At 58.1% G+C, this 27,149-nt stretch overlaps 3 protein-coding genes across 8 annotated transcripts in view; 1 reads left to right on the top strand and 2 right to left on the bottom strand.

Moving 5' to 3' along the window:
* BOP1 (BOP1 ribosomal biogenesis factor) overlaps positions 1 to 10,506 on the bottom strand; it is a 22,213-nt gene extending 11,707 nt beyond the window's left edge. The window contains exons 1-3 of the mRNA XM_019630289.1: positions 10,410 to 10,506; positions 8,612 to 8,812; positions 1,950 to 2,033 (exon numbers count right to left, since the gene is read on the bottom strand). Of these exons, the coding sequence (XP_019485834.1) occupies positions 1,950 to 2,033; positions 8,612 to 8,812; positions 10,410 to 10,493 (369 nt within the window). The 5' untranslated portion in view covers positions 10,494 to 10,506. The remainder of the gene's footprint in view (positions 1 to 1,949; positions 2,034 to 8,611; positions 8,813 to 10,409) is intronic.
* A 185-nt stretch (positions 10,507 to 10,691) lies between these two features.
* Positions 10,692 to 25,010, top strand: HSF1 (heat shock transcription factor 1). Of its 5 annotated transcripts, none has more exons than XM_019630206.1 (14): positions 10,692 to 11,006; positions 20,035 to 20,143; positions 20,518 to 20,654; positions 20,895 to 21,019; positions 21,990 to 22,065; positions 22,143 to 22,204; positions 22,323 to 22,419; positions 22,498 to 22,634; positions 22,720 to 22,980; positions 23,350 to 23,430; positions 23,989 to 24,094; positions 24,163 to 24,228; positions 24,365 to 24,434; positions 24,562 to 25,010. In XM_019630206.1, the coding sequence occupies exons 1-14, from the start codon at positions 10,890 to 10,892 to the stop codon at positions 24,765 to 24,767; spliced, it is 1,650 nt and encodes a 549-aa protein (XP_019485751.1). In that variant the 5' UTR covers positions 10,692 to 10,889; the 3' UTR covers positions 24,768 to 25,010. The 5 variants fall into 5 exon arrangements, with proteins under 5 accessions (XP_019485751.1, XP_019485750.1, XP_019485755.1 ...); XM_019630205.1 differs by having other exon boundaries at positions 24,362 to 24,434; XM_019630210.1 differs by lacking the exon at positions 23,350 to 23,430.
* Positions 25,011 to 26,241: 1,231 nt separating this feature from the next.
* Positions 26,242 to 27,149, bottom strand: part of DGAT1 (diacylglycerol O-acyltransferase 1) — a 9,364-nt gene continuing 8,456 nt past the window's right edge. For both annotated transcript variants that reach the window (XM_019630204.1, XM_019630203.1), the window contains exons 14-17: positions 27,038 to 27,103; positions 26,866 to 26,953; positions 26,696 to 26,758; positions 26,242 to 26,615 (exon numbers count right to left, since the gene is read on the bottom strand). In XM_019630204.1, the coding sequence (XP_019485749.1) occupies positions 26,457 to 26,615; positions 26,696 to 26,758; positions 26,866 to 26,953; positions 27,038 to 27,103 (376 nt within the window). In that variant the 3' untranslated portion in view covers positions 26,242 to 26,456. The remainder of the gene's footprint in view (positions 26,616 to 26,695; positions 26,759 to 26,865; positions 26,954 to 27,037; positions 27,104 to 27,149) is intronic.

Raw genomic sequence — 27,149 nt, 5'->3', positions numbered from 1 at the left:
CCCCCGCCCCCAGGGTCCCGGCGGCTGGATGAGATCACGTCTGTGAAGTGCCGTGCTTTGTTGAGGGGCGAGGTGGACACGTGGGGGTGGAGCAGACACAGCTCTTCAAGGCTCCCCACATGGCGGCCAGGACCCGGGGTGCAGCGTGGGACATGAGTCTGGAGGAAGGGCTGAGGGCAAGCATATGGACGCGGGCTCTCCCCAGTCAGCATCTGGGTGGGGGTCCCCAAAGCCAGGCCCAGCAAGAGGCCAGCGATCAGAGGGCCCAGAGCCCCAGAGTGGCCCAGCCCAGGCCTCAGACCCAGGCCCAGGAGGCGGGGAGGCTGGGCAGCACTCCTCATGCCCAAGGTTCTCTCTCCCAGGAGCATATGCCCCAGCCAACGGCTGGGGGCTGCCTAGAGCCTCAGTGGGGTCCTAGCACCATGGGCCACCTCCAGAGACACTGCCAGGACAAGGGGCTGCCCTGACATGAGTGGTGTCCGCGGATCGTGGCCCCTCACAGGCACCGACCGACTTCAGGGCTCTGCCCCCATGCCCTCTGGTCACCTCGGCCGGCACACCGCACCCCATCTGCCCTGGCAACCGATGGGACCATCGCCACCTCAGCCTCCCGGGCCCCTTCCCCGAAGTCCGCCCCATTTTGCTCAGGTGGCAGAGACACAGCACAACCGCAGGAGGGAGACATGGGCGACCACGGTGCACACTTTCCCAGGGGACAGGACCCTCTGCCTCAGGCTCATGAAAGCTGAGCTCTGCCGCCCCCTCGGGCCACCGGCAGGCACTGCGGCTCCCTCCTGTCACTCAGGCCAACATATGGGATAGTCATCGCAGGAGGAAGCAGCCCCCGCAGCCCCCACAGTGGCTCTGGGACAGGCCGGTGGGGGGAGCCCCGCCCCTGGGCAGGCCCAACGCACCCCCACCCCCCCACCCCCCCACCCCGCACTCCATTTACAATCATCATCGATTTCTCAAAATACCAAATATAAAAAAGCAGCCGACAGGATGTGGCTGCCGACAGCCAGAGCCCCTGGGAGGGGGGAGACAGGCAGGGAGCCGTGCTGCACGGCCCCCCCTCGCAGAGTGCGCCCGCTGCTCCGGCCAGGAAACCAATTTATTTTGTTTTGTCTCTGTTCTCTGAACGCACAGAGACCGGATCGGGCGGGCGGCCAAGGCTCCTGCAGCCGCTGCCAGGAGCGCGAGGATGGGGGTGGAAGCCGAGCAGGGGGGCCGCGCCTCCCCAGGCCCTGGGCGCCCCTGACAGGCAGCAGGAAGCGCTCCTGCGGCCAAGGACCCTGTCCCTGTGGGCATGCACCAAGATTATCCTTCCCCAGCCCCCAGGCCACACCTGGGGGACACCTGCAGGGGCCACAGCCTTGCCCGATGGCCTGGATACGCCAGGGCGGGGACAGGTGGGCCAGCACACTGGCCACCTCAGGGTCGGAGCTCCTCAGCTCGGAGCCCTCCCCAACGGCACTGGGCCGCTGACATCAGGACCTCTGGAGCCAAACTGAGCGCCCCTCGCCCGACACCACACTCTTCCTACTTGTCCCTTCAGACCGGGAACTTGAGGGGCGACTGATTCAGAGGCCAGGCCAGCCGGCACCTCGAAGACACCGGGAAGGGATGGGGCAGAGCAGGCAGGCCACCTGCAGGAAGCTGAGAGCACTGCTGTCCTCGGTGCCCAGGACAGAGTGTTAGCACAGCCCCCACGGAGCACATGGGGACCCCAGTATCAGTCAGCTCCCACAGATACACCGGGGGTCCACAGCCCACGGCCGCTGTGCCACACCCAACCCCCTCCCTCCACGGGCGCTGACACACTCCTGCAGTCACGAGTCCCCGACCCCAAAATTGCTCTTCCAGACCGAGAGCGGGGCTGAGGGCCAGGACGCCCACTCAGGCCTCACTGCGGCCCGACTCTCCTCTGCCCTGGCAGAGCCCAGCCCTACCTCCTCGTCAGAACTGTCCTGCATGTACTCATCGTCGCTCTGTGCTCTTGCCGCCTCCGTCTTTGGGGAAGGGGTCCCAGCAGTCTGCAAGATAAGGGGAGAGTGGTTAAGTCGAGGCACCAATGCTCTTTGACCTCGGGTAGATCCCAGGTCCAGGGGCCCCGGCCCCCTCCTGCTCACTCTTGAGGCCAAGGTCCCTGCCACCCCCAATCTCTGAGAAGCTCCTGGGTCCTCAGGACAGGACCAGGGATACCCCAGGTCTAAGGGCCACTCGGGGGGAGGGGGGGGCTCCACCAGGCAGCATCCTCTGTCAAGGGCCACACCCATCACGATGTCCCAGCTCCAGGGGAGGACTCCAGGGAGGGGCTGACACCTAGTGCCAGACTGGAAAAGGAGCAGTCAGCAAGAAGCCACCAGCCGAGAGCCCAGAGCCAGCCTGGGGTCGGGGGACAAGGCGAGGGGCTGGGGGGTCCGCCTGGGGAGGGTGTGGCACTCACCATCAGCCACCATCACAGGGGCCACGGCCGGCCCCCTCCTCAGGCAAGACCCTGGTTCCAAGGCCTCGCTGTCACCTGCTGCAGCTGAGACCCCCCCCCCAGCCCTGCTGACCAAGGGCCTCGAAAGGCGCCCCGAACCCGCAGAATGCTGGGACGTGGCCCCAGGCTGACCGACCTACCAGGTCAGTGAGTGGGTGTCACTGAGAATTCACACCCTGACCTGGAAAACAGACCCCTCACAGGGTGGGGGGCAGGGCACACCAGGACCAGAGTGATGGGGAAAACAGCCCACCTCCCACCCCTGGGGGCAGCAAAGTGCAGAGCTCAGCGCCCACCCACCCAGAGCACGCCTCCTGCCCCTGCCCCTGCCCCCCTGCCCGGGCAGGAGCCAAAGGCCCCCCGAGGCGGCTCTTCCTCCCGCCTGGTTTTCCCCTCAGTGTAAGGAGGGTGGGAGACTAAGTTTTTTTCCAGGCCAGGAACAAGGCAGGATTCGGTTTCCATGTCTCCCCCCACCCCCGCTGCCGGTGCTGTGGGAGGCCTGCCCGCTCAAAGTGGGTCAGCTCGGCCAGACGGGTGTGGGGCGCAGGTGGGGGGCATGGAGGGCGAACCCCAAGCTCCTGCCTCTGCCCAGGGCCCAAAGCTCTCTCCCATCCTTGCCCATGGCAGCAACCAGCGGGCACACCTGCCCCTGGCCCTGGGCCGGGGTGTCTATACTGCTGCCCACAGTGCCAGCCTACCTGGTGCTTCCCCAGGCACTGAGCCGAGTCCCACACCACCTGTGCCACACGTCCCCTTGCCCTGCAGTGCCTCAGAGTGCAGGTCCTTGGCAAGGGCAGGGGCGCACACACGAGCCCCAGCCCCTAGGGCACGGCTTCCTCCTCCCGCTGGGAAGCTGAAGGGCAGGTGGCGGCCGCCAGGGGGCAGCAGCGTGGCGCAGCCCAGGGCCCCAGACCGGCTCTGGGAGCTGGCAGACCTAGTGGACCTCACTCCTTCCAAGTTTAGAGACACTTCGTTGTAGTTGGGCAGTAGGGAGTCAAAAAAAAACTTAAGAGTTAAAAAAGACGACCAGTAAAACATAAAATAGAAAAGGGTGCCAGCAGAGGGGTGAAGGTCCACGTACCCTGATCCATCTCCTGTGTCTCACGCCACCCAGCCCCAACTGGCTGCATCTGGGACCCCAGGTCCTCAGACACAGACACGAGGTGGCAGGGCAAGGCTGCCAATCCACACAGCCCAAGATGGCCTCAACCTTCCCTGGCACTGTCCCCTGAACCTGCCCATGTGGGTTGTTCAGGGGCAACAGGAAGGCCCCAAGGGAAGTGGGGTTCAGGAGGCAAGTTCCCTGGGCCAGGGCACCTCGCACAACTGGACCCCACATCCAGGTGGCTTCCGAGGGGCTGTGGGCGAAGCCAGAGGGCCGGCAGGGGCACAGGGTAGCTCCTGCTAGAGGGCTTGCAGTGATCTCCATGCACAGATGGCATGACCAGGGACCTTCAGTTATCTGGAAAATGCAACACATTATTGCTAGGTATTTTTTGAATGTGGCAAACAAACTCAACTAATGAAAATGGCAACGTTTCCACAAGAGAGCAAGAAAACAAAATAGAAAAAGGCCCCATGTAAATAGAAAAGACTAAATCAAATACGACAAGTAGAGAAAATGGATCTGAACACACACAAAAGGGAAAAGATGGCTCTAGGCACAAGCCCACTGAGCACGTGTAACCACGGGAAGGTGCCACACACCGGCCAGCATCTCTCCTGGGGGGTGGAAAGCAGGGGGGCTGGGCAGTGAGAGCCGGGGGCCTGGGGGCGCTAAGGAAGCTCTCTTCCAGTGTCCCATTTTCCACTCACGCCAGCAGCCAGGCCACTGCCTCCGGGTGTAGACAGCAGGGGTGTGGGCAGTCAGGGGAGAGCCAGGAAGCAAGGGAGGCGAGAAGGTAGCCAAGGGCTCGGATGGGGGAGCAACAGGTGGCAAGCAGGGGGCGCTTCTAGGCTCCTCCGGGGACTCAGGGGCAGTCAGCGGGCAAAGGGCTCTCCCAGTGGGCAGGCTTGCAGACACGCTGACAAGAGTGTGACGGGCAGGGGCTGCAGAGTGGCCAGGAGACCGGCGACTGGCCTGGTAGACAGGTCAACAAGGTGGCAGAGGACAGGGACACAGAGCTGTGAGCCCTGAGAAGGCCAGAGCTGGAGACAGGGGTGGTGCTCAGAGTGGAGCAGACGGAGATGAGCTCACTGCAGCAGAGGGGTGAGGGGGCCCCACCCCGGCCACACGTGCAGCAAAACCAGAAACCTAACACTGCCCGGGAGGAGCCGCCAGGAGACACACAGCTGCTCCAACCAAGGGAAAAGGAGGGACTTCTGGGGTGGACAGGAAGCTGAGTTTTAGGGAAAATGGGAGTTAAAAGGGACCGAGAGACAAGCACTGCTTCCCCTCAGCCCTGAGCTCATCCACACCGCATCTAACACGAGACCCATCGGCACCGGAAGGAAACTGTCCGGCCAGGCTCTATGACACAACAGGATGGACTCTGCATGTCAGGCGCTCACGGGTTCAGCTGAAACAGGTTTCACAGAAACGCAGGAAAAGTTGCCTCATTCCCACTGAAGGGGAAGAATCACACAGCAACAAGGGCCTGCTTTTCCACTTATCAGGGTGGGAGAAACAAAGGTCACCCACGTTCGGTGTCGACGGGGGTGGGAAGCAGGCCCAAGGGTGGCCGTGGGGGCGCAAAGGGGCGCACCTGCCCTGAAGGATACCTGGGAATTCCTTCCACAACTAAAAGCTCGCTGACCCTTTGGCCTGGAAATTCTCAGAACTCACCCCAAGAATTGCTTGCATGTGTGACAGCTAGGTAGATGACGCTGTGACCAGCACCACTTGTAATGGCGAAAGATCGTGACCACCCACCTACAGGTGGGCAGCCCTCAGAGGCACAGACAGAAGGCAGCGTGAACGGACAGCCACACTGGAGCCTGGGAGGGTCTCTCCAGGAGCTCCCAAACGCTGCCCAGTACTATCTGATGCCACGCGGTCATGTCATGCACACATTCCTTAGAAAGAATGTGGTGGACACATACGAATCAACACCAAGGACCTGAGAGAGAAGTGACGGGAGGAGCACGCCCACAGTGGGCAGACATGGCTGCCAAGGGCAGCGGGCACCTGGGGGAGGCAATGCTCCAGCAGCTGTGCCCCATCCCCGCGTCTCCCAGTGGACAAGGAGGGTGAGGCCTGGCCAGGGGCCGCTGGCAACATGCCAGCAGCCAACCTGCTGTGAGGCTCTGACCCATGGAATGCTTTCAGTAGGATGTCCCTAGTCTGTCTGGGCCACTGTATCAAACACAACTGGACTTCAGAGACTTACGGGATAGGGGTTTCTGAAAGTGATCTACCAGGTACAGTACCACCAGGCGGTTAAGCAAACCAACCAGCTACCTTCTGTGGGGACCTAGCCCCTTGTCACAGGACACATGCTACATGCAGACAGCCCTGAGGAACTGCACCCAGTTTGGCCCTCTCCCTGCTGGCTCGCACCCGCAGCCTGACTGCGCAGCAAGGTGCTCTTCAGATGCATGGAGCTGAGCGGTCCAGGGGGATCTGCCCACCCACCCTTGGTAGGAAGGTCCTGGGGGATGCATCTGGCCAGCGGAATGTTGAGAAAGCAGCAACGGGCTACATGACAGTTAGGAGCGCACAGCACAAATCACCAGAGACCTGCGGACATGGACAACCTGCTGAGAGCTGGGCTCTGGAAGGGCAGCCGCCAAAGACAAGGCCCCGGCTGTGTGCTCTCATCACAGAAGTCAGCTCGCTCTCCGGTGGTCCCAGGCCAACGTCACTTTCGCTTGCAAAGTAGCTCACATAAGATCACTGATTATCTGCAGGACCACATCGTGGCCGTGGCCATGTGCCAGAGCCCCAGGGGCTTTCTGTCAGCGCTGGGCACGTGGCAGAGACAAAAGAGTGGGCGGGTCGCCGCTGGCACAGGCTCGTGGAGCTTGTGGTGGTGGGAAGCTGCTCAACGGAAGGGGGAGCATGTGCTGAGGACCCATCCCCAGTGGCAAGAATGTCTGGGCAGAAGTCCCATGGTGTGACATGTGAAAACCCACCACCTTGGCAGATAAAGGTGGGCTGGAAGAAACCCCAGAAGGCCCGGTCTCCCTCAGCATGGCAGGAAGGTTCCACGCCAGCAAGCAGCCCTTGGCTGGCTCCAGGACCACAGAGGAGCAGGCCTGACCAGGGGCCACCAACACTGTGCATGACTGGGCTTTCCTGGGGCCACTCCTGGATGCCTCGTGCAGCCACACTCATGGCACCCAGAATATGCAGGAAGCATATTCAGCCACTGGCCTGCTGGCTCAGTTCCCACCGGCGGGGCTTTGGGATGGACACGGGCTCAGACCATCCAAAGACGGGAAGGGAATGAGCAGCTCAGCCAGGTGGATGGTGCAGACAGCCTTTGAGGAACAGGTGAAAAGGGAAGATGGGGGATCTCTACCTCTCCAATTCTGCCTTGGCCTGGAGACACTGGAACCCAGTCCTGAAGACCACGTTTTGGAACAGAAAGTCCTCTCACAGGGGCTGACTCTACTCTCAGCTAGAGCATAAGCAGCCAGAGACAAGACTGACAGGGCTCTTTCAGGTCAGCCCTCGGGGCCTGGGCATGAACAGGAGGGGACACCTCACTGGCGGGAGCCACTGCAGGTGAAACCTGCTCCAGCACAGCGAGGAAGGGAAGGGCCAGGCCCCAAGCGGGGCACGGTTCAGCTGCAGCAAGGAACTGCCCCCCCCAGGTGGGCTCAGGCCCCCGCCCTCTGGAGAAGGTGGGGCACTGCTCTCTCCAGGGCCACAAGGTATTGCAAAGAGCATCCAGCTAGGTGGGCATGAGACCTGATTGAGAAGCCAGGTGGGCGAGCACATGCCCAGCAGCTCAGAGGGGATGGCATGGGCACGCCCGGAGCCAGCGCCCCTTCCTCTGGATAGTATCTGAGGACATCTGCACACATTACCTAGTTTAGAGAGTTTAAGTAAAAAATTATTTTTATTACAAAAAAAGAATTACTTGATTTTTAAAAATCAGAACTTTTAAAAATAAAATTTTGTTTATGAAAAGGACAAAAATACTTTTTTTAAAGGAAAAACTTTAAATACTTACATGTGTAAATCCTTAATTTTTAAAGGGGGACGACCTGGACAGATAAATGATTAACTGTGGCCACCAAGTGGGGCAAGGCAATGAGTGGGGACTTCCGCTCTTGACAGGATACTGTTAATAGATTTTTTTTTCTTGTCAAGGAGGGTGTATTTTGTAATTTTAGAAAGTTAACAAGAAAACGAGCAGTTGTCTATAATCCCACAAACCATGGCCCCCACACGAACGCACATGTCCCCCTGTGCACACCAGCACTGCGATGGAAGCTTGGATGGGTGGGGGGTTTAAGTCTGATTTTAAATCTTCTCTTCTTAAGGTAACACATCAAACAAGCATGGCCTTTTGGTTTCCGTTATGGGGTAGACTTCTGTACAAGCCAAGGTCTTAACTTCCAGAACACCAAAGCCAGTGGAAGGATAAAGTTATAAACGTGTTTCTAGAACACTGTAAATAACAAACCTATAATATTTCAGTTAATTAAGCTTTTCTCTTGTCTTTTTAGCTTAAGACTAGAGCAGAATGCACCCTTCCCCAGCATCAAAGAACAGGGTCCTCTGGGGTCGGGGAGGTGGGTGCTCCTGCCCACTGGCCCCTCACATGTCCCCAGGCACACAAATCCCGACCTCGGGCTTTGCCCCTAAGAAACCCAGCCTGTGACTGAGTCTAGTAACATGGGCTCAGTCCCATGGAGAGGGGACATCAGAATCACCTGAGGGGGAAGCCCAGGAACCAGGAGTTTTGGAGTTCCTGTGAACAGAGCACATGGTGTGGTTGAAAACCAGTGCCCTAGAGCTCAGAGCACTCCAGCTTCTAACAAGTGTCCCACCTCGTCCCAAATATGACCCAGTGCATTGGAAGAGAGACGAAGGCCTGGGGGTTCCTAAAGGAACTTGGAGAAAGCAGTAAGGGGGCAGCTCCACTAAACAGCCCAAGGCCAGGTGGGCACGTTCCTTCTTGGCCACCTTCATCTAGAGGGGAGAACCCCCCCAGGGGGTCCTGGCTCACCCACCTGCACCTGCTGCCCAGTGGTCTTCTCTGCCACGCCGTGGCCCTCACCACTGCTGGGCCCATCCTCTCCCTCAGCGGAGTCCTCACTGCTGTCACTGCCGGAATCTTCCAGGCCTGAGAACACACTCTCCTCGCTGTCACTGTCGGAGAGGCCAGAATCGCTGCCATCCCCAAGGCTGGGAGCAGGGGCAAGGAGAGAGGGCTGAAAGAAGCACAGCGTCAGTGTCAGCCAGACCTGACAGCCCCGCCCCCCAGCCTTGGCTCACCAGGTCGCATGCTGACCCACAGCTCTGTGTGGCCAGCCTCCAAGGCCACAGCCCTCAGATCACAAGCCTCCATCTCCACCAAAACCAGGCACCCAACCCCCGCCTTCCTCACCGTCCACCTCCGCCGACAGGAAGGGACATCTAACTCCTAGCATCTCGCATGGGAAGAGCTCTCAAGGACAATGTCCCCTTTCTCGGGGCCCAATTCCCACCGCATTACCAACACCAGCTCTCCACCGTCCACAGCCCACCCTGGCATTGGAAGCCCCAGAGCTTAGAGGGCGCTGGGCGGGGGCTGGTGCCAGCAGAGGACCAGAACCCCTGAAGGGCTTTTCCCACCGGAAGTAGAAGCCTCCATATTCAACCTGCTTGAGACCCACAGTGGATGTAGCAGTCCAAAAGCAATAAAAATGATACAAGCTTGACTTAAAACCAGGTACCACCGGTTTGCCCCTCATGGGTAGGACCAGAGCTTTTCCTGAGTGGACAGCACCTCACCCCTAACTCTACAGGACACGAAGCACAGTGAGTGGGCCTATTGTTGCCTTTGAATTTGGAACAAGAACTCGCAGACTTTTAGGAAGGACAGGAGTGCAGAGTCCTAGGTTTCACTGTTTTTACATACTTGCAAGCCTCTCACCTACCTGGACAGCCTGCACTGAATAGTCATTCATGACACTCAACTCAGTTTTCACAGACGCGACTCTGACACACAGGCAACTCACGCTGCTTATCGCCCATATTTACTTAGCTACACAATTACAGCAGCAAGTAAAAATAGCATCAATGGTTTGGCACAAACAGGAACTGTTCTTGCTGAGTGCAGAGCCAAGGGGGGCACGCAGCCCAGAGCTGCCTGCTGGGATGGGGGCAGCAGGAGGACATGTCACAAAGTGAAGGGTAGCTTGATAATCCAGCTAAGTGGAGTCGGCTGAGGCGGTCCACTTGGGCATGCCTTCTACAACACAGATTTGGTGACACCCCCACAACAGAGCTGGGGGTTCCGCGGGACAGCATTAGCAACCATGGGTCCAGCTAAAACTACGTCCCATGCAGCGGGCACTGAGTTCTATTCACGAGTCCTTATTCTCCAATCCTCTTTTATTTTTACAACGTATGTAACATACGTAAGTATTTATTGTGAGTGCAAGCTAAAATCTTTTTAGCTGTAGGATCCATAAATCAAAAGGTCTGAGAGGCTGCTGCACAGGGTGCCAGCTCCCCTTGCTATTTCTCTCCTGCTCAGGCGGTTCCTCCAACCCACAGAACCGCCCCACACAATATTCCAGCCGCCCTTTGCGCAGGGGGTGCTCTCTGCCTAGGACACCCCCTCAGGGTCACCTCCAGCACAGGGCAGGCGACCCATTCTTCCTCTCATTCCTAGGCCCGCTGCACGCTGGGCCGGCTCGCCGCGGGCCCTTGGCCCGCACACGGAGCTCGGCCCCACGCCCTCGGCCACCACGTGCGACCCGCACAACGGCCCCAGGCCGCGCCGCCCCGCTCCCTCTGCCATCCCGCGCAGCCCGCTGTCACCTCCTCCGGCTCTGGCTCCGGAGGCCGCTTCCCCGACCGCGCTCCCGCCGCCGCCTCGCTCCCCGCGTTCCGCGCGCCCGCCATGCTTCTCCGCCACTTCCGGCAGCGACCTGGTCGCGTGGGCTGGAGGGCGGGATCCGTGGAGTCACAGGGCGCGGCCAGCCCGCCCCGCGCGGCCTGATTGGTGGGACGGGGGGTTGGGCCGGCACGCGCAGGCGCGCGGGGGCCGGGGCGGGGCCTGGGGCCCGGGGCCCAAGACCAGGACGGGGTCGGCGTGCGCGCGTACTGGGAACGCGGGCGGGCGGCGCCGGCGGGAGCGCGCGCGTCGCAAGATGGCGGCGGCCATGATAGGCCTCGGGGCTGTGTGTGCGCAGCGGGCGGCGGCGGCGCGGCCCGGGCTGCAGACTCTGCGGCAACGCTAGCCCGGCCCTCGCCCTCTCTTCGCTGTCATTACCTCCGCCTCTCCCTGCCTTGCCCGTTATGGATCTACCCGTGGGCCCCGGCGCGGCGGGGCCCAGCAACGTCCCGGCCTTCCTGACCAAGCTGTGGACCCTCGTGAGCGACCCGGACACCGACGCGCTTATCTGCTGGAGCCCGGTGAGCGGTGGGACGAGCCCCGGGGTAGGGGGCAGGGCCGGTTCCCCACCTCGCCCGCCCGAGTGTGGGGGCAGGGAGCCCAGCGGGAGGAGGCCCGCTCCTCGCCGGTTTCTGCCAAGTTTCCCTGGGGTGGGGAGGAAGAGCCTCTCCTTCTTTGGGCTTTTGCTAACTGTGGGAAAACTGCGGAGGTGTGTCTGTCCTTTGAACAGCACAGGGTTTCTCTAGCGAACGTTGTGTCCAGGTGCCTTTCTGTACCTTCTCAGATCATTACCAGGGTGGTGTGGTCGGGAGCTCCTCGGAAAAAATCAGGACTGGGCGCATGAATCGAGGGCGTTGCTCGAGTGCAGAAGGAAAGGGAGCGAACAGAAAGTAAAACGTCCTAAAGTTCAGGTTGATTTCGAACCTGTGTCCAGATCCCAGAGCTGGGGGTTCCCGAGAGCAGCTTTGTTTTTCATTCCTCACAGGGCGCCTCTATTCACGTCCCTGTGTCGAGTTGCCTGGCAGCAGGCTTGTTTACATCGCCTGACTCGGCGAGACCGGTCAGCTCTGGTTTGCAGAAGTAAATCAGAGACTGTGTCTGGACTTGGAGATGAGAGTTCCGTTTACCTCCTGGCTGTGATGTGGTGTCGGGGCAAGGCCAGAGCCATAGTCCAGGAGAAAGGGTGGCCTGTAGAAAGGCCGTCCTGGTGGTGCACAGCCTCTGGGCACCTCCACATATGCCTGATCTCCTGAGGGCCAAAACTTGTGTGCCCAGCAGGCAGGGCGGGGTTCCTCAGACTTACTAAGGCCGTCCTTTCCATACTGTTAAGCCATTAGGAACAAGGAAAACCCTTGATGGAAGCTACTAGCCCTTAGCTGAAGGCCAGGTTCTCTCACTCTTGGGCTGTTTGCTGAAGCTCTGCCTGAAGAGTGCTGGGGAGTAAAGAGACTGGAAGTCATGCAGCATTTCTGTTGGAGACATTTTCTGTTGGTCCCAGTGACATCATTGTGTGTGTCCTCCATCCTCCAGTGCCTGTTTCTTCAATGGCCGCACGAGTCCCGAAGAGGGGCAGGGTGCTTTCTCACAGGCTGCCACATTACCACCATCCCTTGGTTCGAGACCTCGAACTTACCTGACCAAAAGAAGCCACTCTCCATTTCTTTTTATACCCTGCCATCCTCACTTTTTCCTTCTCCTTAACGCTCGGGGAACGCTTGGGAAGGGGCATCAGAGATCCTCTGGGACAGCGGTTCTCAACCTTCCTAATGCCGCAACCCCTTAATACAGCTCCTCATGTTGTGGTGACCCCCAACCATAAAATTATTTTCGTTGCTACTCTATAACTGTAATTTTGCTACTGTTATGAATCGTAATGTAAATATCTTTCTGTTTTCCAATGGTCTTAGGCGACCCCTGTGAAAGAGTCGTTCGACCCCAAAGGGGTCGCGACCCACAGGTTGAGAACCGCTGCTCTGGGATGTCCCAAGCTTAATTCAGCTAGGATGATCAGTCCTGCCCCTTGATCTTAAAGATTGTGAGACGTGTGTGTGTAGTACTGCCAGCATACTCCCCATGACCTGCAGCCATGTCCTGGGCAAAGCTTTTGATTTGAACAGGAAAGTCGGATACTGTCAGGCCTGTCACAGCTGCCCCTCAGTGTCGCCACACCGCCTGTGAACCCTGTTGCCCAGCTCTCCACAGGGGATGTCAGCTGGCGCTGAGTTTTACTCCTACCTGATCTGTTGGCAGGTCGGGCAGGGTGCTGTGGGTGTGGGGTACTGTGGGGAGCTCTAGCTCAAGAGCAGAAAGAAGCCCTTTACTGGGCTACACAGGTGGCTATGGAGCTGCTGGGCCAGAGGAGGTGATCCTGTGTCTGGCCTCAAGAATGCCCACACTGGCTCTGAGGCCTCTGTCAAGAGTCCACACTGGGTCTTCTTCAGACTCACAACCCCGAGTCTGGCTTTCAGTCTGTGGGAGGCTCCGACATCCATGCTCTTGGTGCTTTCCCCTTTGTGCTGGAAGTTTTCTCACCACTCGGTCAAGGGAAACCATCTGCCTTTGCCCTAGAGGACTAGGGGAAGTTAGAGGCTGACTCTGCAGGTTGAGTAACCAGCGGGGGAGGGGTGCACAAACTGGCCTGTGGGGCCAGGTGTGGACAGCATTGTCCTCTGCCCAGCGTGAGGGAAAGACCAACGGGTGGCTGCCCCAAATCCTGGTGCAATTACAGATGCACTCTGCGTGGGGCCTTTAGATTCGCAGCTGCTCCCCAGACAGATCCTGCAGGACACTGCAGCTGGCGCCCTAGGGAAGGTGTTTGGTGACCACGAGCATGGCCTTGGTTCTGCCACAGCTCTCCCAACCTGCAGCCTGTGCTGTTCCCCTCCTCCCGCTGGGGTGTTCCGTGAATCAGGCCTGTCTAGTCTGGGGGTCAGGACTGTGTAAGTAAAGAGCACTTCTCTTTTGGTCCATCTACACTTGGAAGCCCTGCTTAAATTTTGATGCCTGATGTCTCCCTGGCCTCACCCTACTCCCACACTGATACATGCAATTCTCTTCTCTTTGGAAGCAGGAACAACCCTAATGGGGTTGTGTGGGGGCCAGGGGAAACCCCAGAGTCCTAACAGCCAGAAGTCGCCAAGGCCAGGGCCCATACCAGGTGGCCCGTGAGTGCCAGTGGTCAGAGGGTCACTTGAGGGGCCGGGTCTCTGGTTGGAGAGTCTGGGGCAGAGCAGTTCCTGCAATTAGGTCACCAGCTCCCCATGAGACCACTCAAGGAATCGGCCTAGCCACACCTGGGCACCCCGAGCTTGCCATAGACTGTTGTCAGAGCTCCTCTGACAGGTGGGTGCCACAGTCTTCCCCGGCTAAGAGCCCGTGGGCCTGTAAGTCCCCTATGTTCATTCTCACCAAGCCAGTTGGGCAGGACCCAACAGGCCCTATTGGCCCCACCCTTGGAGAGCTGATGGTTGACTCAGAATGCTGAGGGAACATCCCAGATTTCCCCAGCAGCAGATCGAGGTGTGCTGCAGGACCTGGGGCTCCCAGCGCCTCCGTGAACCCCAGGAGATGGCCGCCAAATGGTAACACAGCTGTCCTTGTTCACTCCTGTGCTGCATAAGGCTAAGTTTTCTTGTGTATCAGTTCTGCTCCATCCACAATCATGCAAGCAGATGACAACTGGCCACTTTTTAGGTAAGAAAACAGTCTCAGAGACATCAAGAACCTTAACAAAATAAGAGCTAAAGAATGGTTAAACAAGATTGGAAGTCCATGTTCTCTGCTGGCATCCAGCCGTTGCTTGCTGCTGCCTTTCCCAGGCACTCCATGTCTGCTGAGGAGAGCAGGACGCCCCCTGCCGGCCCCACCCGCAACCTCAGTTAGCCCCCAGCTACACTCGCCTGCCCAGCACTGTGGGGGTCACAGTCAGTTTCAGCACTTGGCTTTGACAATGCACTGGATGTCCTGGTCAGGTGATAGGCAAATAAGTAAGTAAGAGACATTAAGGTTGGAAAGGAAGAAATAAAATGTCTCCATTCCTAGAAAACATCATCATTTACTTAGAAAATCCCAAAGGATCTACAAAGAAGTTATTAGAACTAAAAGGGAGTTTAGTTAGGTCATAGGATTCAAGGTCAATATATGAAAGTCAATTATATCTCTGCATAGTAGCAATGAACTATGGAAACTGGAAATATTTACAGTAGTATCAAGAAACATAAACTATTTAGCAGTTGTAGTCTCTCTTGCTGTGTTACCACTTATCACCAAGCGTAAATGCGTGAAACAACAAGCGAACATTATCTCCCAGTTCCTGAGAGTCACCAAGTGAATTTGGCTCAAGGTTTCTCATTGGTTGTAGTCATCTCAGGACCCAAGTGGGAGTGAGAGACTTCAGTTCCTCACCATGTGGGCCTCCCCTGAGGTCTGCTGACAACGTGTCGGCTTGCCTCCCCCAGAGCAAACGATTCAACACAGCCAGAGCCCAGAGTGGCTTCAACAGTGTGTCTTTGAGTGCCATCACATCTGCTGGATACTGCTGGTCTCAAAGAACAGCCTGGCACATCACAGGAGAAGGCCCAAGTGTGAATTCGTGGAGGTAGGGATCATTGGGGGCCGTCTAGTTACCCCAGGGGTAAACCTCAAAAGTACATACTAGTGGCCTGCCAAGTCGCTCAGTTGGTTAAGAGCGCGAGCTCTAAGCAACAGGGTCGCCCATTCGATTCCCACATGGGCCAGTGAGCTGCGCCCGAACCCGAGTGAGCTGCTGCTGAGCTGCCAACAGGTGGCAGGATGGCTCAGCTGGTGAGAGCACGGGCTCCTAACAAAAAGGTTGCCGGTTGACTCCCACATGGGATGGTGGGCTATGCCCACCCGCAACTAAGATTGAATACAGCACTGTGAGCCGAGTGGCCATGAGCTGCCGATAGGCGGCCAGGTGGTAACTAGACTTGGGAGCTGAGCTAGCTGCATCCTCCACAACTAAGATTGAAGGACAACAACTTGGCTGTTCCCCTTCCCCAATTCCCCAATAAAAATCTCTGAAAAAAAATACATAGGAGTACACAGTTTAGGCAATGGAAACTACAAAACTCTGCTGAGAAAAATTGAAAGAGAAATAAGTGGAGAGAAATGCCATCAGATGAGTCAGTATTGGGAAGATGAAAATAGACCCCCTGCAGTCCCTTCGAGATCTCCACAGACATTTGTGTAGATGCTGATAATCTGATCCTAGAGTTGATATGGAAAAGCACAAGTTGGAGAGCAGCCAAGCTTTTTCTCTAAAGGAGAACAAAATTGGGAGACTCTCACTATCTGATTCCAAGACTTACTATGAACTATACTAGTCAGTGATGAGTGATGTTGGCATAACTATAAGCGTATACATAGTGGGACAGAGATAGACCCACTTGTCTAAGGCAAGTTGATATTTGAGAAAGTGCCACTGTAATTCCATGGAGAAAAAGTAGCCCTTTCAACAAGTGCCAGGACAATGGGACATCCAAAGCACAGATGCACTCCTGGCGTTTACTTTATGCCACATGGGGAAACTGACCGAAATGAATCATGGGCTAAAATACATGAGCTAAAACTATAGAACTTCTAGAAGGAAAAAACCTGGACACAAATGTTTATAGCACAGGCAGTTTCTGTTGCTTTTCCTTTTTTCCCCTGTATGGGTCACGCCTTGCTGTTTCTTTACACGTCCTGTAATTTTGTTGGAAAACTACATTTTACATATGTATTAATAGTACTTCTGAATGATTTCCACCCCCCACCCCCGTGCTTGTTTTTTTGCTTGTTTGTTTTTAAGATTTTATTGGGGAATTGGGGGAAGGGAACAGTGTTGGGGAATCGGGGAAGGGGAACAGACAAGTTGCTGTCCTTTTGTTCTTCAGTCTAGGTGTGGAGGACGTCGTTTCACTGGCCCCCATGTTGGTATTATTGCGCTCTTCCTGGATGAGGCAGATCGGTCGCTGGCCTCTGGACGGCGGCTCTTGGCAGTTCCCGCCAGCTGCCAGCCACTCAACAGTAGCTTATGGCAGCCCACTGCAGCTTCACTGCAGCCTAGTCGCTGGTGACTCACGGCAGCCCAGCTCCAGGTCGAGCTGTTGTTCACCATCTTAGCTGTAGAGGGCGCAGTGTCACTGGCCCATGTGGGAACTGGGGCCCTGCTGCTCAGAGCTGGTGTCCCAAGCCAACTCTTAACCAACGTGCAGCTTGGCAGGCCCTTGACTAGGCTATTTTAGTGAGGTCTGTTTCCTCCTCCTTTAATCTTTGTTCACTGCCTTCTAGCGTATCATACGGCCTTTAGACCCTATAATCACTGCCTGATTGTCCTATTGTTTTTGACATTGCCCTGGGGCACAAGTTCAGTCTGATGCAATTAAATTTGAGCAGTGGTTGTCTTTGAGGATTTTCTGACCCCAGGAGGGCTCTTAGCTATCTCTTTTCTGTGTGGACAAGCTGCCCCATGGTTTAGCTTGTTAGTCTTAATTTAGAAGACCTGTTGTTTTCAAGAGCACCCTTAGGCTTCAGCTTTCACACATTCTTTCAAATAAAATGAGTCCCTTGGGGAGAGCTTCAGAGGTCTCCTTCAGACTGCCTCTCCCCTGAGCAGATTCTCTGAGCCGTTGCTCTGGACACCTGGCCGGGCAGCAGCCTCTGGTCTTCTCGGCTTGCCTCTCCCAGCAAGGATGCTATCTTCTGCCTGCATTTTGGGTTGAGGGTGAGGAGAGCCCCAGGATTCTCAGCCTGCCATGCCTGCGTTGGAGCCTCCATTCTATGGGTGGCGACCCCCAACCTCTTGGTTGCAGTCACCAGGCATTTCGCCTCTTCATTTGGAGCTCGGTAAAATGAGAAATGTTGTGTAGCCTGCCTCTCCTGGGGAGCTACAGTCGGTCTTGACTGGAAACCGAGGTGCGAGTCCTCCTCTTGGCCATTCCCTCCCAAAGTGAAGCATCCATCAAGGGGGACTGGTGTGAGAAGTGGGGAGTTGGTTGTGTCCTTGCAGGGTTTTAAACTTTTTTGAATAAATGCTTTTTTTTTGTTATATGCCTTTAGGACGATTTCCAGAGTTATTTCAGTAAGCTTTGCTTTGCTTACCCCACTAGGAAATGGTTCAGTGGATCTCCACAGTGCCATCCCAGAAGTGGAACTTGCTCCTTCATTTGCAAAGGACAGTTTTGCTGGGTATGGAATTCTTGGTTGACAGATTTTGTTGTTGTTTGTTTGGTTTTTTCTTTCAGCACCTTTAATATGTAATCCAACTGCCTTCTGGCCTCTGTGGCTTCAGATAGAAACCAGCTGTTAATCTTATTAGGGCTTCCTTGTACACAATGAGTCTATTGTCTCCTGCTGCTTTCAAGATTCTCTCTTGGTCTTTTGCTTTCTACATTTATGAAGTATATAAGTGAATCTCTTTGAGTTTATCGTACTTGGAGTTTATTTAGCTTCCTGGATAATTTCCATCAGATTTGGGGAGTTTTGTACTATTATTGCTTCAGATATTCTTTCTGTCTCTTTTTCTCCTCTTCTTGTGGAACGCCCATTATGCATTATGTTGGTATTTGGTAGTGGGCTGCATGCCTCTGAGGATCTGTTCGTTTTTCTTTGTTTTTTTGCTTCCTGGATAATCTCATGTTTACTGACTCCTCCTCATCCCTGCTCAAAATCGCTCTTGAGTCCCTCTACTGAACTTTAAATCTGAGTTGTTAAAGCTTTCGATTCCAGAATTTCGGTTTGGTTCATTTTAATTCCTCTCTCTGCTGATATACCCTCATGCTCTCCTTTATTTCTTTAGATGCAGTTTGACTTTGCTTTTCAAATATACATAAAATAGCTGACTTAAAGTCTTGTTCTAGTAAATCAAACATGAGCTTCCCTAGCTAGGGACAGTTTCTGTTGCCTTTTTTCCCTGTGTAGGTGCCACACCTTGTTTCTTTGCACGTCTCGTATTTTTTTGTTGAAAACTAGACTTTCAGTTAACATAACGTGGCATATACGAAGCTCTGGATATCAGAGACTCCCCCTTCCCTAGGACTTGTTGTTTCTTATAGCTGTTGATATCTGTTTAGTGTGTTTTCTGAACTAATTCTGGACAGTTTGTATTTTTTGTTGCTTGTGACCACTGAAGTCTTTGCTCAGTTAGGTTAGTGGTAAGGCAGTGAAGGGGACAGACGTTTCCTTCCATGCCTGGAACCAGTACATCCAGTCTCTGCTGGGGCTTGCCTTCAGCACTCAGCCGGGCAGTTGACCTCTGCTTTATCCTCTGCTTTCTGCTTATGCAGAGCCTGGGGCTCTCTCCGGGCTTTCCGGAGCGTGCATGCAGCTGTCCACGTGCAGGGGTCTTTGGAGCTTTTCAGGGTCTTTCGTGATATATCATTGCCCAGCTCTTCCTTTTAAGTTTTCTGGTTGGCCTGTTGTTTGCCCCAATTGTTACCACTGTCTTTGGCAGCCACAAAGTTTAGAAATTAAACAACCCTAGGGGAAAAGGCTTTTTACACCAGGAGAGACTCGGGTCAAATCAAACAAAGACAGTCTTGCAAGTGGAGTCTTCAGGGAGCTGTCAGAAGGTCCAGTAACAGTTCTCCGGTGGTGGGGCCTGGGACCCTACACTCACTGCCGTGGCTGCCAGGATGCTGGTGTCCCCTTGGTTTCAGCTGTTGTTTTCATGGCCACAGGAGAGGAGGTGGGAATAGGGCAAGTTAAAATGCCGCAAAGCTTACTGATCTGGCTGAATTTCAACCATTTTTCTTGAATAAACACCCCCCATGTTGCTGCAATCCTATGGTTGTCAGAGGTCTGAAAAAGTTGACTCACATTTTTTGCCAGTTTTCTTATTGCTGCTTTGGAGGACAAAATTTTGAGAGGCCCTCCCTCCACCATTTCCACTCACCTCACACGTTTACATCTGTATCGGAAAGCAGTGCTCTGGTCCTACCCGACGCCACAGGGACCCTCCTGGCTCTTTACATCCCCTCCCCAACAGAGGCAAGCCTGCTGCCCGAGCCCCCAGAGCCCCTGCCAGCACAGAGGCCGGTGGTGTCACCCTCTCAGCAGCTTTGGCCTGGGGCTGGGAAAGAGGCAGGGGCAAAAAGAGCAGTTCAGTGTCCGTTTCCTATTTCCTATCTCAGACGCCAAAAGGAAGTGGAAGGTGCATTTCAGAGCACTGTGTTTTCCTCCCAAGTAACTGACGTTAAGTTCCCATTTCCTTGGCTGCCTTCATTTGGGGTCTTAGCTGCTCTCGGTAAATTTGCTGATGAAAGCTAAAGTGATTCCGCAAAGAATGGGCCCTCCCGAGTGCTGCGGAGTTTCATGGATGTAAACCCGGTACCAGGGCAGGGGCTCCCCGACTGTGACCAGGTCCCTTGTCTGTCTCTTGCCACCGTGTGGCTCCCGTTGCCCAGTCCTGGTCTCCGGCAAAGCAGGTCTCCCACTCTGCCTTCCCCGGGCCACCATGGTGCAGCCCATAGGGTGGGAGTGTGGCTGGGGTGGGGGCGTCTGTCTTCCTCACGGACTGCGTGTGACCACCCGCACGTCTCCTGGCAGAGCGGGAACAGCTTCCACGTGCTCGACCAGGGCCAGTTCGCCAAGGACGTGCTGCCCAAGTACTTCAAGCACAACAACATGGCCAGCTTTGTGCGACAGCTCAACATGTGTAAGTGCCCGGCGGGGTGGTCTCTTCGGGGGTGTCTGACCCTTCTGTGGTGGAGGACAGACCCACCAGGGCTTGATCCCTGTGCTGTGCTGGCCAGGGGCACGGCATGGAGCCCAGTGCCTGGACGCCTGGGGGGAAGGGTCCTCGTGGGCCTGGCCCGAGGCCCCAGGGAAAAGCTCGTGTTGCCCCAGCCGGACACGGCCACAGCTGCCGGGGACACAGGGTCTCCCTTAGACCAAGACCACGCAGCCACTGTGGGCAGCGCCGGGCATGACGGGAGCCTCCCGTCCGCTGGTGGGGCAGTGGCCGGACTGCAGTGGGGGCCTGGTCCCCAACCCTGAAGCACTGCCGCCCTCGCCCCATCATGTGTGCAGACGGCTTCCGGAAGGTGGTCCACATTGAGCAGGGTGGCCTGGTCAAGCCAGAGCGGGACGACACCGAGTTCCAGCACCCGTGCTTCCTCCGTGGCCAGGAGCAGCTCCTGGAGAACATCAAGAGGAAAGTGACCAGCGTGAGTAGCCAACCTTCCCAGCCCCTAGTCCTTGACCTTCCCTACAGGTCGTGAGGGAGCAACAACCACTTGGCGTCCTGCTGGCCTGGTCTGGCTGCACCCAGCCCTCTTCCCGATGGGCCTCACCTCCACGCTTGTCCCTCGTGGACTCCCTGCCCGTCCCCCATCAGACAGGCAGCCCGCGGCCCTGTCCTGTGTCCCAGGGGGGCCATCTCAGTGACTGCTCCCCTGGGGACCCAGGTGTCCACCCTGAAGAATGAAGACTTCAAGATTCGCCAGGACAGTGTCACCAAACTGCTGACCGACGTGCAGCTGATGAAGGGGAAGCAGGAAAGCATGGACTCCAAGCTGCTAGCCATGAAGCAGTAGGTCCCACGGAGAGGGTGACGGGCCGTGTCGGGAGCTCCTACCCCAGCCCCGCCTCCCAGTGTCCGTGGCAGGTGCTCTTGGGTCATCCTTATTCCCAGGAGGCGGGGTCTGACCCGGTTCCTGCAGCAACAGGCAGAGCTGGGCTCCCAGCACTGGCTGGATCCTCAGGTTGATCAGTGTGTCCCGAGCCCTCCAGGTCCTCCATGCAGTCCAGGGTGGCCGGCCTCCTCACTGAGCCCACAGTGCTGTCCCCTCCTGCTGGCTCCCACTGTCCCGGCATCACTCAGCACAGACGTCCCCTGTCCTGCCTACCTGCACCTCCGGCCTGGGGAGCAGGAAGCATTTTGCGTTCTTTCTGGAAGCCTTGCCCCTGGCCCATGTCTGCTTCCACATAACCAGCCCTACGCGCCCCCAGGCAGGACCCCCAGGAAGGCCAGCTTGAGTTTCCTCCTGTGCACTTGGGAGCCCTGGGGTGGCTGTCCTTGGTTCTGTGTGACCTCAGAGCCACTCAGGGTGGACCCTTATGACCCCATGTCATGGAGGTGGCTCCTGGGCTCTGTCTTCACATTGAGGACCAGGCGAACTTGGCCTCCCAGGACGCGGGTGCCTCTCTAGGTGAGGCCAGGGTCAACTCCACATCAAGAAGACATGCAGCTACACCTGAAACTAACAATGAAATAAAATTTAAAAATAATACATACATACGTAATAAAATAGAATAAAATAAAAGAGAAGACGTGGGGGTCTTGGCGGGGTGGACCACCAGAAGGGCAGATCTGCTCATGGCCCTGGCCTGTCCCTGGCCCCATCACGTAGCCAGTCCTTGTCCGGGGTGGGGACAGGCCAGCAATCAGTGGCCACCCACAGCCTTTCACCTGCCCGGCGGGTTTGGATTGTGTGTGGAGCCCCCTCAGCCCACGCGTGGCTCCTGAAGTCCAGCCCATTGAGCACACCCCTCTGTTGCAGTGAGAACGAGGCCCTGTGGCGAGAGGTGGCCAGCCTGCGACAGAAGCATGCCCAGCAGCAGAAGGTCGTCAACAAGGTGTGTGGCATGCCAGCGGGGCACCCGGTGGGTCCCCTCCGGGCCGAGCTGACCATGCCTCTCCACCCCACACACAGCTCATCCAATTCCTCATCTCGCTGGTGCGGTCAAACCGGGTCCTGGGGCTGAAGAGAAAGATGTGAGCCGCTGGGGGTGCTTGTCCCTCTGCTCTGGGTCCTGGGCCGCCTCTGTCTCTCGTTTGCTGTGTCCTGGGTGCCACCGGGCCGGGAGGCAGCTAACCCTGCCCTTCCCTGCAGCCCCCTGATGCTGAATGACGGCAGCTCGGCACACTCCCTGCCCAAGTATGGCCGGCAGTACTCCCTGGAGCACATCCATGGCTCCGGACCCTACTCGGTGAGCGGGCGCCGCCCTGGCCCAGGTGGGGCAGGTGCTGCCTCGGTGCTCCACGTGCTCACGTCCCTTTGATGGCAGGCTCCATCCCCGGCCTACGGCGGCTCCAGCCTCTACTCCGCAGATGCTGTTTCCAGCTCCGGACCCATCATCTCTGACATCACTGAGCTGGCACCCAACAGCCCCTTGGCCTCTCCAGGCGGGATCATAGACGAGAGGTGGGGGCTGCGTCACCTTTCCAGCAGTCAGGAGGAGGCTGGGGCCAGCCATGGCTCCTGCTGACGCATGTGCCCCCATGTGCAGGCCCCTGTCAAGCAGCCCCCTGGTGCGAGTCAAAGAGGAGCCCCCCAGCCCTCAGAGCCCCCAGGTGGAGGAGGCAAGTCCTGGGAGTCCGTCCTCCGTTGTGGAGACCCCCCTGTCCCCGACCGCCTTCATTGACTCCATTCTGCGGGAGAGCGAGCCTGCCCCCGCCGCCTCGGCCACACCCCTCACAGATGTGGGGGCCCGGCCCGCCTCACCCCACTCAGTCCCCGAGAAGTGCCTCAGCGTAGCCTGCCTGGACAAGTGAGTACTGTCGTCCACCACGGCCCCTGAAGTGCCACCGGGCCTCTGGCTAGGACTGTCCCAGAGAGCAGGACACAGGTCGCTGCAGGGTGAACCGGCAGGCCTGGCCTTGAGCTCAGAGCTTGGGACTGGAAAGGGAGACAGAGGCCAACCCGGCCATCCTGTGGCAGGAGCCGAGGGCCTGTTGCAACTGCTCTCTGGGCCACCCTGGCAGCCGCTGTCACCTGCTCTTACGACAGGCCACTGGGTCCTGTGTCCTGCTGCCCAGCAGAGGCCCTGCTCCAGAGGCCAGGCGAGCGCGGGCGGGGGGCACGGTGCCCGGCTGGCCCCCACCTGCAATCGGGGGGCTCTTGTGTTTGTATCTTGCAGTTTGGCTCGCGCTCCACCGATGTCTGGGGCCGCCCGCCTCTTCCCCTGCCCCTCCTCTCTGCACGGCCGCGTGCAGCCAGGGTTAGCGCCCCCACTGGGGGGGAGGAGGGTTCCGCCAGCGCTCGGGCCTCCCCAGCCGGGAGCTCGGCCCTACCCAGTGAACCGAGGACTCCCGGCCCTCTGCCGCGGGAGTGGCCCCTCAGTGCCCCCAAGTCACCGACGGGGACGGGCCTCCCAGCCTGGTGCCGCTGGAGTGCCACCAGGTTCCTGCTGCTGTGCTGACTGGCTCCCTCAGGGTGGGGCTGGGCCCCATGGGCACCTCTAGGAGCCAGCCTGGTCACCCGTCCAGTGGCCCCAGGTGGCCCAGGGCATTCTGGGTCATGACAAGCGGGTCTTAGGGCGAAGGCATGACTTCATCAAGCCTGTTGAGAGCACAGAACCCCCCTGCCCCAGCCTGAAGTGTTGCCCGAGCGCGGCCTTAGAGGGCCCGGCCGTGACTGGACCAGCCAGTGAGGCCCGAGCCACTCCCCCTGGTGGCCAGGCGTCCGTGCCCCTCCCCAGGGTGTGGCTGAGGGGAGCCCTTCCCTGGCAGGCGGGTGCCCAGGGCCCTGCTTCATCTGCCCCACTCACTCTGGCCAGGACTGAGCTCAGCGACCATTTGGACGCCATGGACTCTAATCTGGACAACTTGCAGAGCATGCTGACGAGCCATGGCTTCAGTGTGGACACCAGCGCCCTGCTGGATGTGAGTCCCGCCCCGCCCCGCCCCACCCCACCTGCAGGCACCGCCTGACCACCCTTCCTCCCCTGCAGCTGTTCAGCCCCTCAGTGACAGTGCCCGATGTGAACCTGCCTGACCTTGACAGCAGCCTGGCCAGCGTGCGTAGAGTAGGGGTGGGAGAATGGGAGGGAAGGGTTCAGCGTGCTGTGTAGAGCAGGGGTGGAGGCAGTAGGAGGGAAGGGGCCGGTGGGAACTCTCACTGTGCTCCCACCCCTCCCACTCCCGCCCTAGCAGATCCAGGAGCTCATGTCTCCCCAGGACCCCCCCAAGCCTCTGGAGGCTGAGAGCAGCAGCCCCGACTCAGGTGAGCACCCTGACCCGGCGCCCCCCCACTGCCCATCCACCAGCATCCCCACCTAGCCCCCAACCACCCACACCCCTACTGCACCCCCCACCGCCGCCAGCATCCTGACCAGGCCCCCTCCCCCCAGGAAAGCAGCTGGTGCACTACACAGCACAACCCCTGTTCCTGGTGGACCCAGGCTCCGTGGACGTGGGGAGCAGCGACCTGCCCGTGCTCTTCGAGCTGGGGGAGGGCTCCTACTTCTCCGAGGGGGATGACTACACAGACGACCCCACCGTCTCCCTGCTGACGGGCTCTGAGACCCCCAAAGCCAAGGATCCCACTGTCTCCTAGAGGCCCCAGGAGGAGGGCCAGCTGTGCTCCCTCCCACCCAGTCAGCAGCGAGGGCCACAGCCCTACGTGCCATGGGTGGTGACACCTGGACTGACAGTACTGCGGGTGTTCACAGTTAGAATTGTATTTTGGATTTTTACAAGTTCCCCTTTCCCCTTCTGTAGAGACACAGAGGTATATATGCGGGTGGATGGACCGGACAGGACAGGCAGAGATGTATAAAGGACAGGCTCTAGCTGTGGCCTCTTGAGTCCGTTTCCTCCTGCCCGGGTGGTAGGTGGGGCCCAGGGCTGAGGGGCTGTAATGCCCACAGCATGCCTGTGCCCACGTGACTCTACCCATGGTCACTCTTCCCATGGTCACCCTACTCTGCATATCTTTCTGGCAGTGTTCCCAGGGCACTGGGTCAGCTTCAGGACGGGACGGTTCGGTGCCCGGGGGTCTGGCCGAAGAAGAGGAGGGCAGCCCTGTCTTTGGAATCTGGCTTCTGAGCCCTACCAGCCAGGGGGTGGGGGAGGCATGTATCAGTGTGCCCAGCTGACACCCTGTGCCCCCAGGAATTGCCCCCACTGCTCACCATCCTCTTGGCAGGAGCCAGGGACATACTGGAGGGTGTCCAAAGGGCAACCCCCGATTCTGGTTGGGGCAGGGGCAGTGCAGTTGAGACCACTGCCCAGGCACTTCAGACACCAGCCCATGGAGCCACAGCGGCAAGTCGGGGCACACCTGGGCTGGCATAGCCCCAGGCTTTTAGTCTGAGCCAGCCCATCAAGATAAGGTGGAAACAGGGTCAGGGCTGCCCCCACCTGTCAGGCTTGGTGAGTGGCAGGGTCTGGGAACAAGGCGGCCTGAGGGTTGGGGAGCTGGGGATCCCCTTGGGACCAAGGTGGGGAGCAGGCCTCAGACCAGCAGCACCCAGGAGGTGCAGCTAGCTGCTGGGTGGCACCCATGCCCCCTTCCGTGTGTAGGATGCATGTGAGAGGGAAACCTGGGCAAGGATTAGGCCAGGCCACCTGCTTCATCCAAGAGGCCTGGCACCTGCCTCCCAGTGGGTGAGCACCCAGCACATGACTGAGGGCAACAGCAGCTTCCCCAGGTCCCCTGGACTCCCCTTTGTGACCTTGTTTTAGAGTCTCCAACCGTCAGTCCTGATTCTCAACACTCTTCCATGCCCAGGGCTCCAACCCCTGCTCCAAGCAGAGGTCTGCTTCCAGGCAGTCCTTAGATGCCCTGTTCCGAGCGAGCACCCACCATCCACAGGGTTAACGGGCAGTGACCAGACAGTACGTCTGACCTTGGCTGAGCCTTTTTAGGCAGTAAGGGTTGCCACCACCAATGACATGAGTGTGAGGGGCACTGCCTCCCCTGCAGCTGGGTGGCATTTCTGAGGGCCCAAGATCCACATCCCTCCCAAGAGTACCACGGCGCAGTCCCCCAGGGTGGCTGCCCCCTCCCCACAGCAGGCTAAGGGAGGTCACTCTGGACAGTACTTTATTGACACCTTTGGACCCTCAGCAGGAACAGCAGATTCCCAGGGCGCTGGCCTGTGCCTGGTCTGCCATCTCCAGAGGGAGCCCCACAGGGGCAGAGAGACCTCCCGGGGATGGGGACCCGAGGCGGCCCTGGGCAGCCAGCACCCTCCACGGGGCGGGGCTGGGTGTGTGCGCACAGTGAGCGGGCCTGAGCCATTCAGGGGCCCGGCGACATCAGAGCCTCGTGGTGGAGCACGTAGTAGTCATGGACGTACATGAGCACCGCTACCGGCTGCCCGATGATGAGCGTCAGCCACACAGCCGCGTTGCCATAGTTGCCCCGAAAGAACCGGCTCACTATCCAGGCCAGTGGGATCTGGGGACACAGGACAGTCAGCAGGCCGCTGTGACCGCAGGGCTGGGTGCCCCGCACATTAAGGGGGGGGGGGAGCTCACCTGAGCCATCATGCCCGTGAATGCCCAGAGGCGGAACATACGCAGAGGGATGCTCACCAGGTACTGGGTGGGAGGGATGGGGGTGTCAGCAGCTCCTTCAGGGGCCACACACACACACCCCCACTCATCCCCGCCCGCCAAAGGCAGGACCCTGCAGAGCAGAGACTAACCTCGTGGAAGAAGGCGGAGGCCAGGAACACCCCAGTCCTGGCCACCCACTTGCTGCTGCCGCGCCGAAGCATGGGCTTGTAGAAGTGCCTGCAGGGGAGGAGGCCGTGGGTGGGCGCCCAGACCCACCCACGAGGTGCACACCTACCAGCCGCCACTCACGCCCGCACCTACCTGATGCACCACTTGTGCACAGGAATGTTCCAGTTCTGCCAGAAGTAGACGACAGACTCAGAGTTCCTGTGGGTCGAGACCGCAGTTGTCAGGTGGCACCGTGACCCACCAC

The sequence above is a fragment of the Hipposideros armiger genome, unplaced genomic scaffold (genome assembly GCF_001890085.2).
Source record: "Hipposideros armiger isolate ML-2016 unplaced genomic scaffold, ASM189008v1 scaffold_897, whole genome shotgun sequence".
Taxonomy (NCBI): Eukaryota; Metazoa; Chordata; class Mammalia; order Chiroptera; family Hipposideridae; genus Hipposideros; species Hipposideros armiger.
The sequence above is the reverse complement of the archived record's forward strand: the minus strand, read 5'-3'. Positions and strand labels throughout refer to the sequence as shown.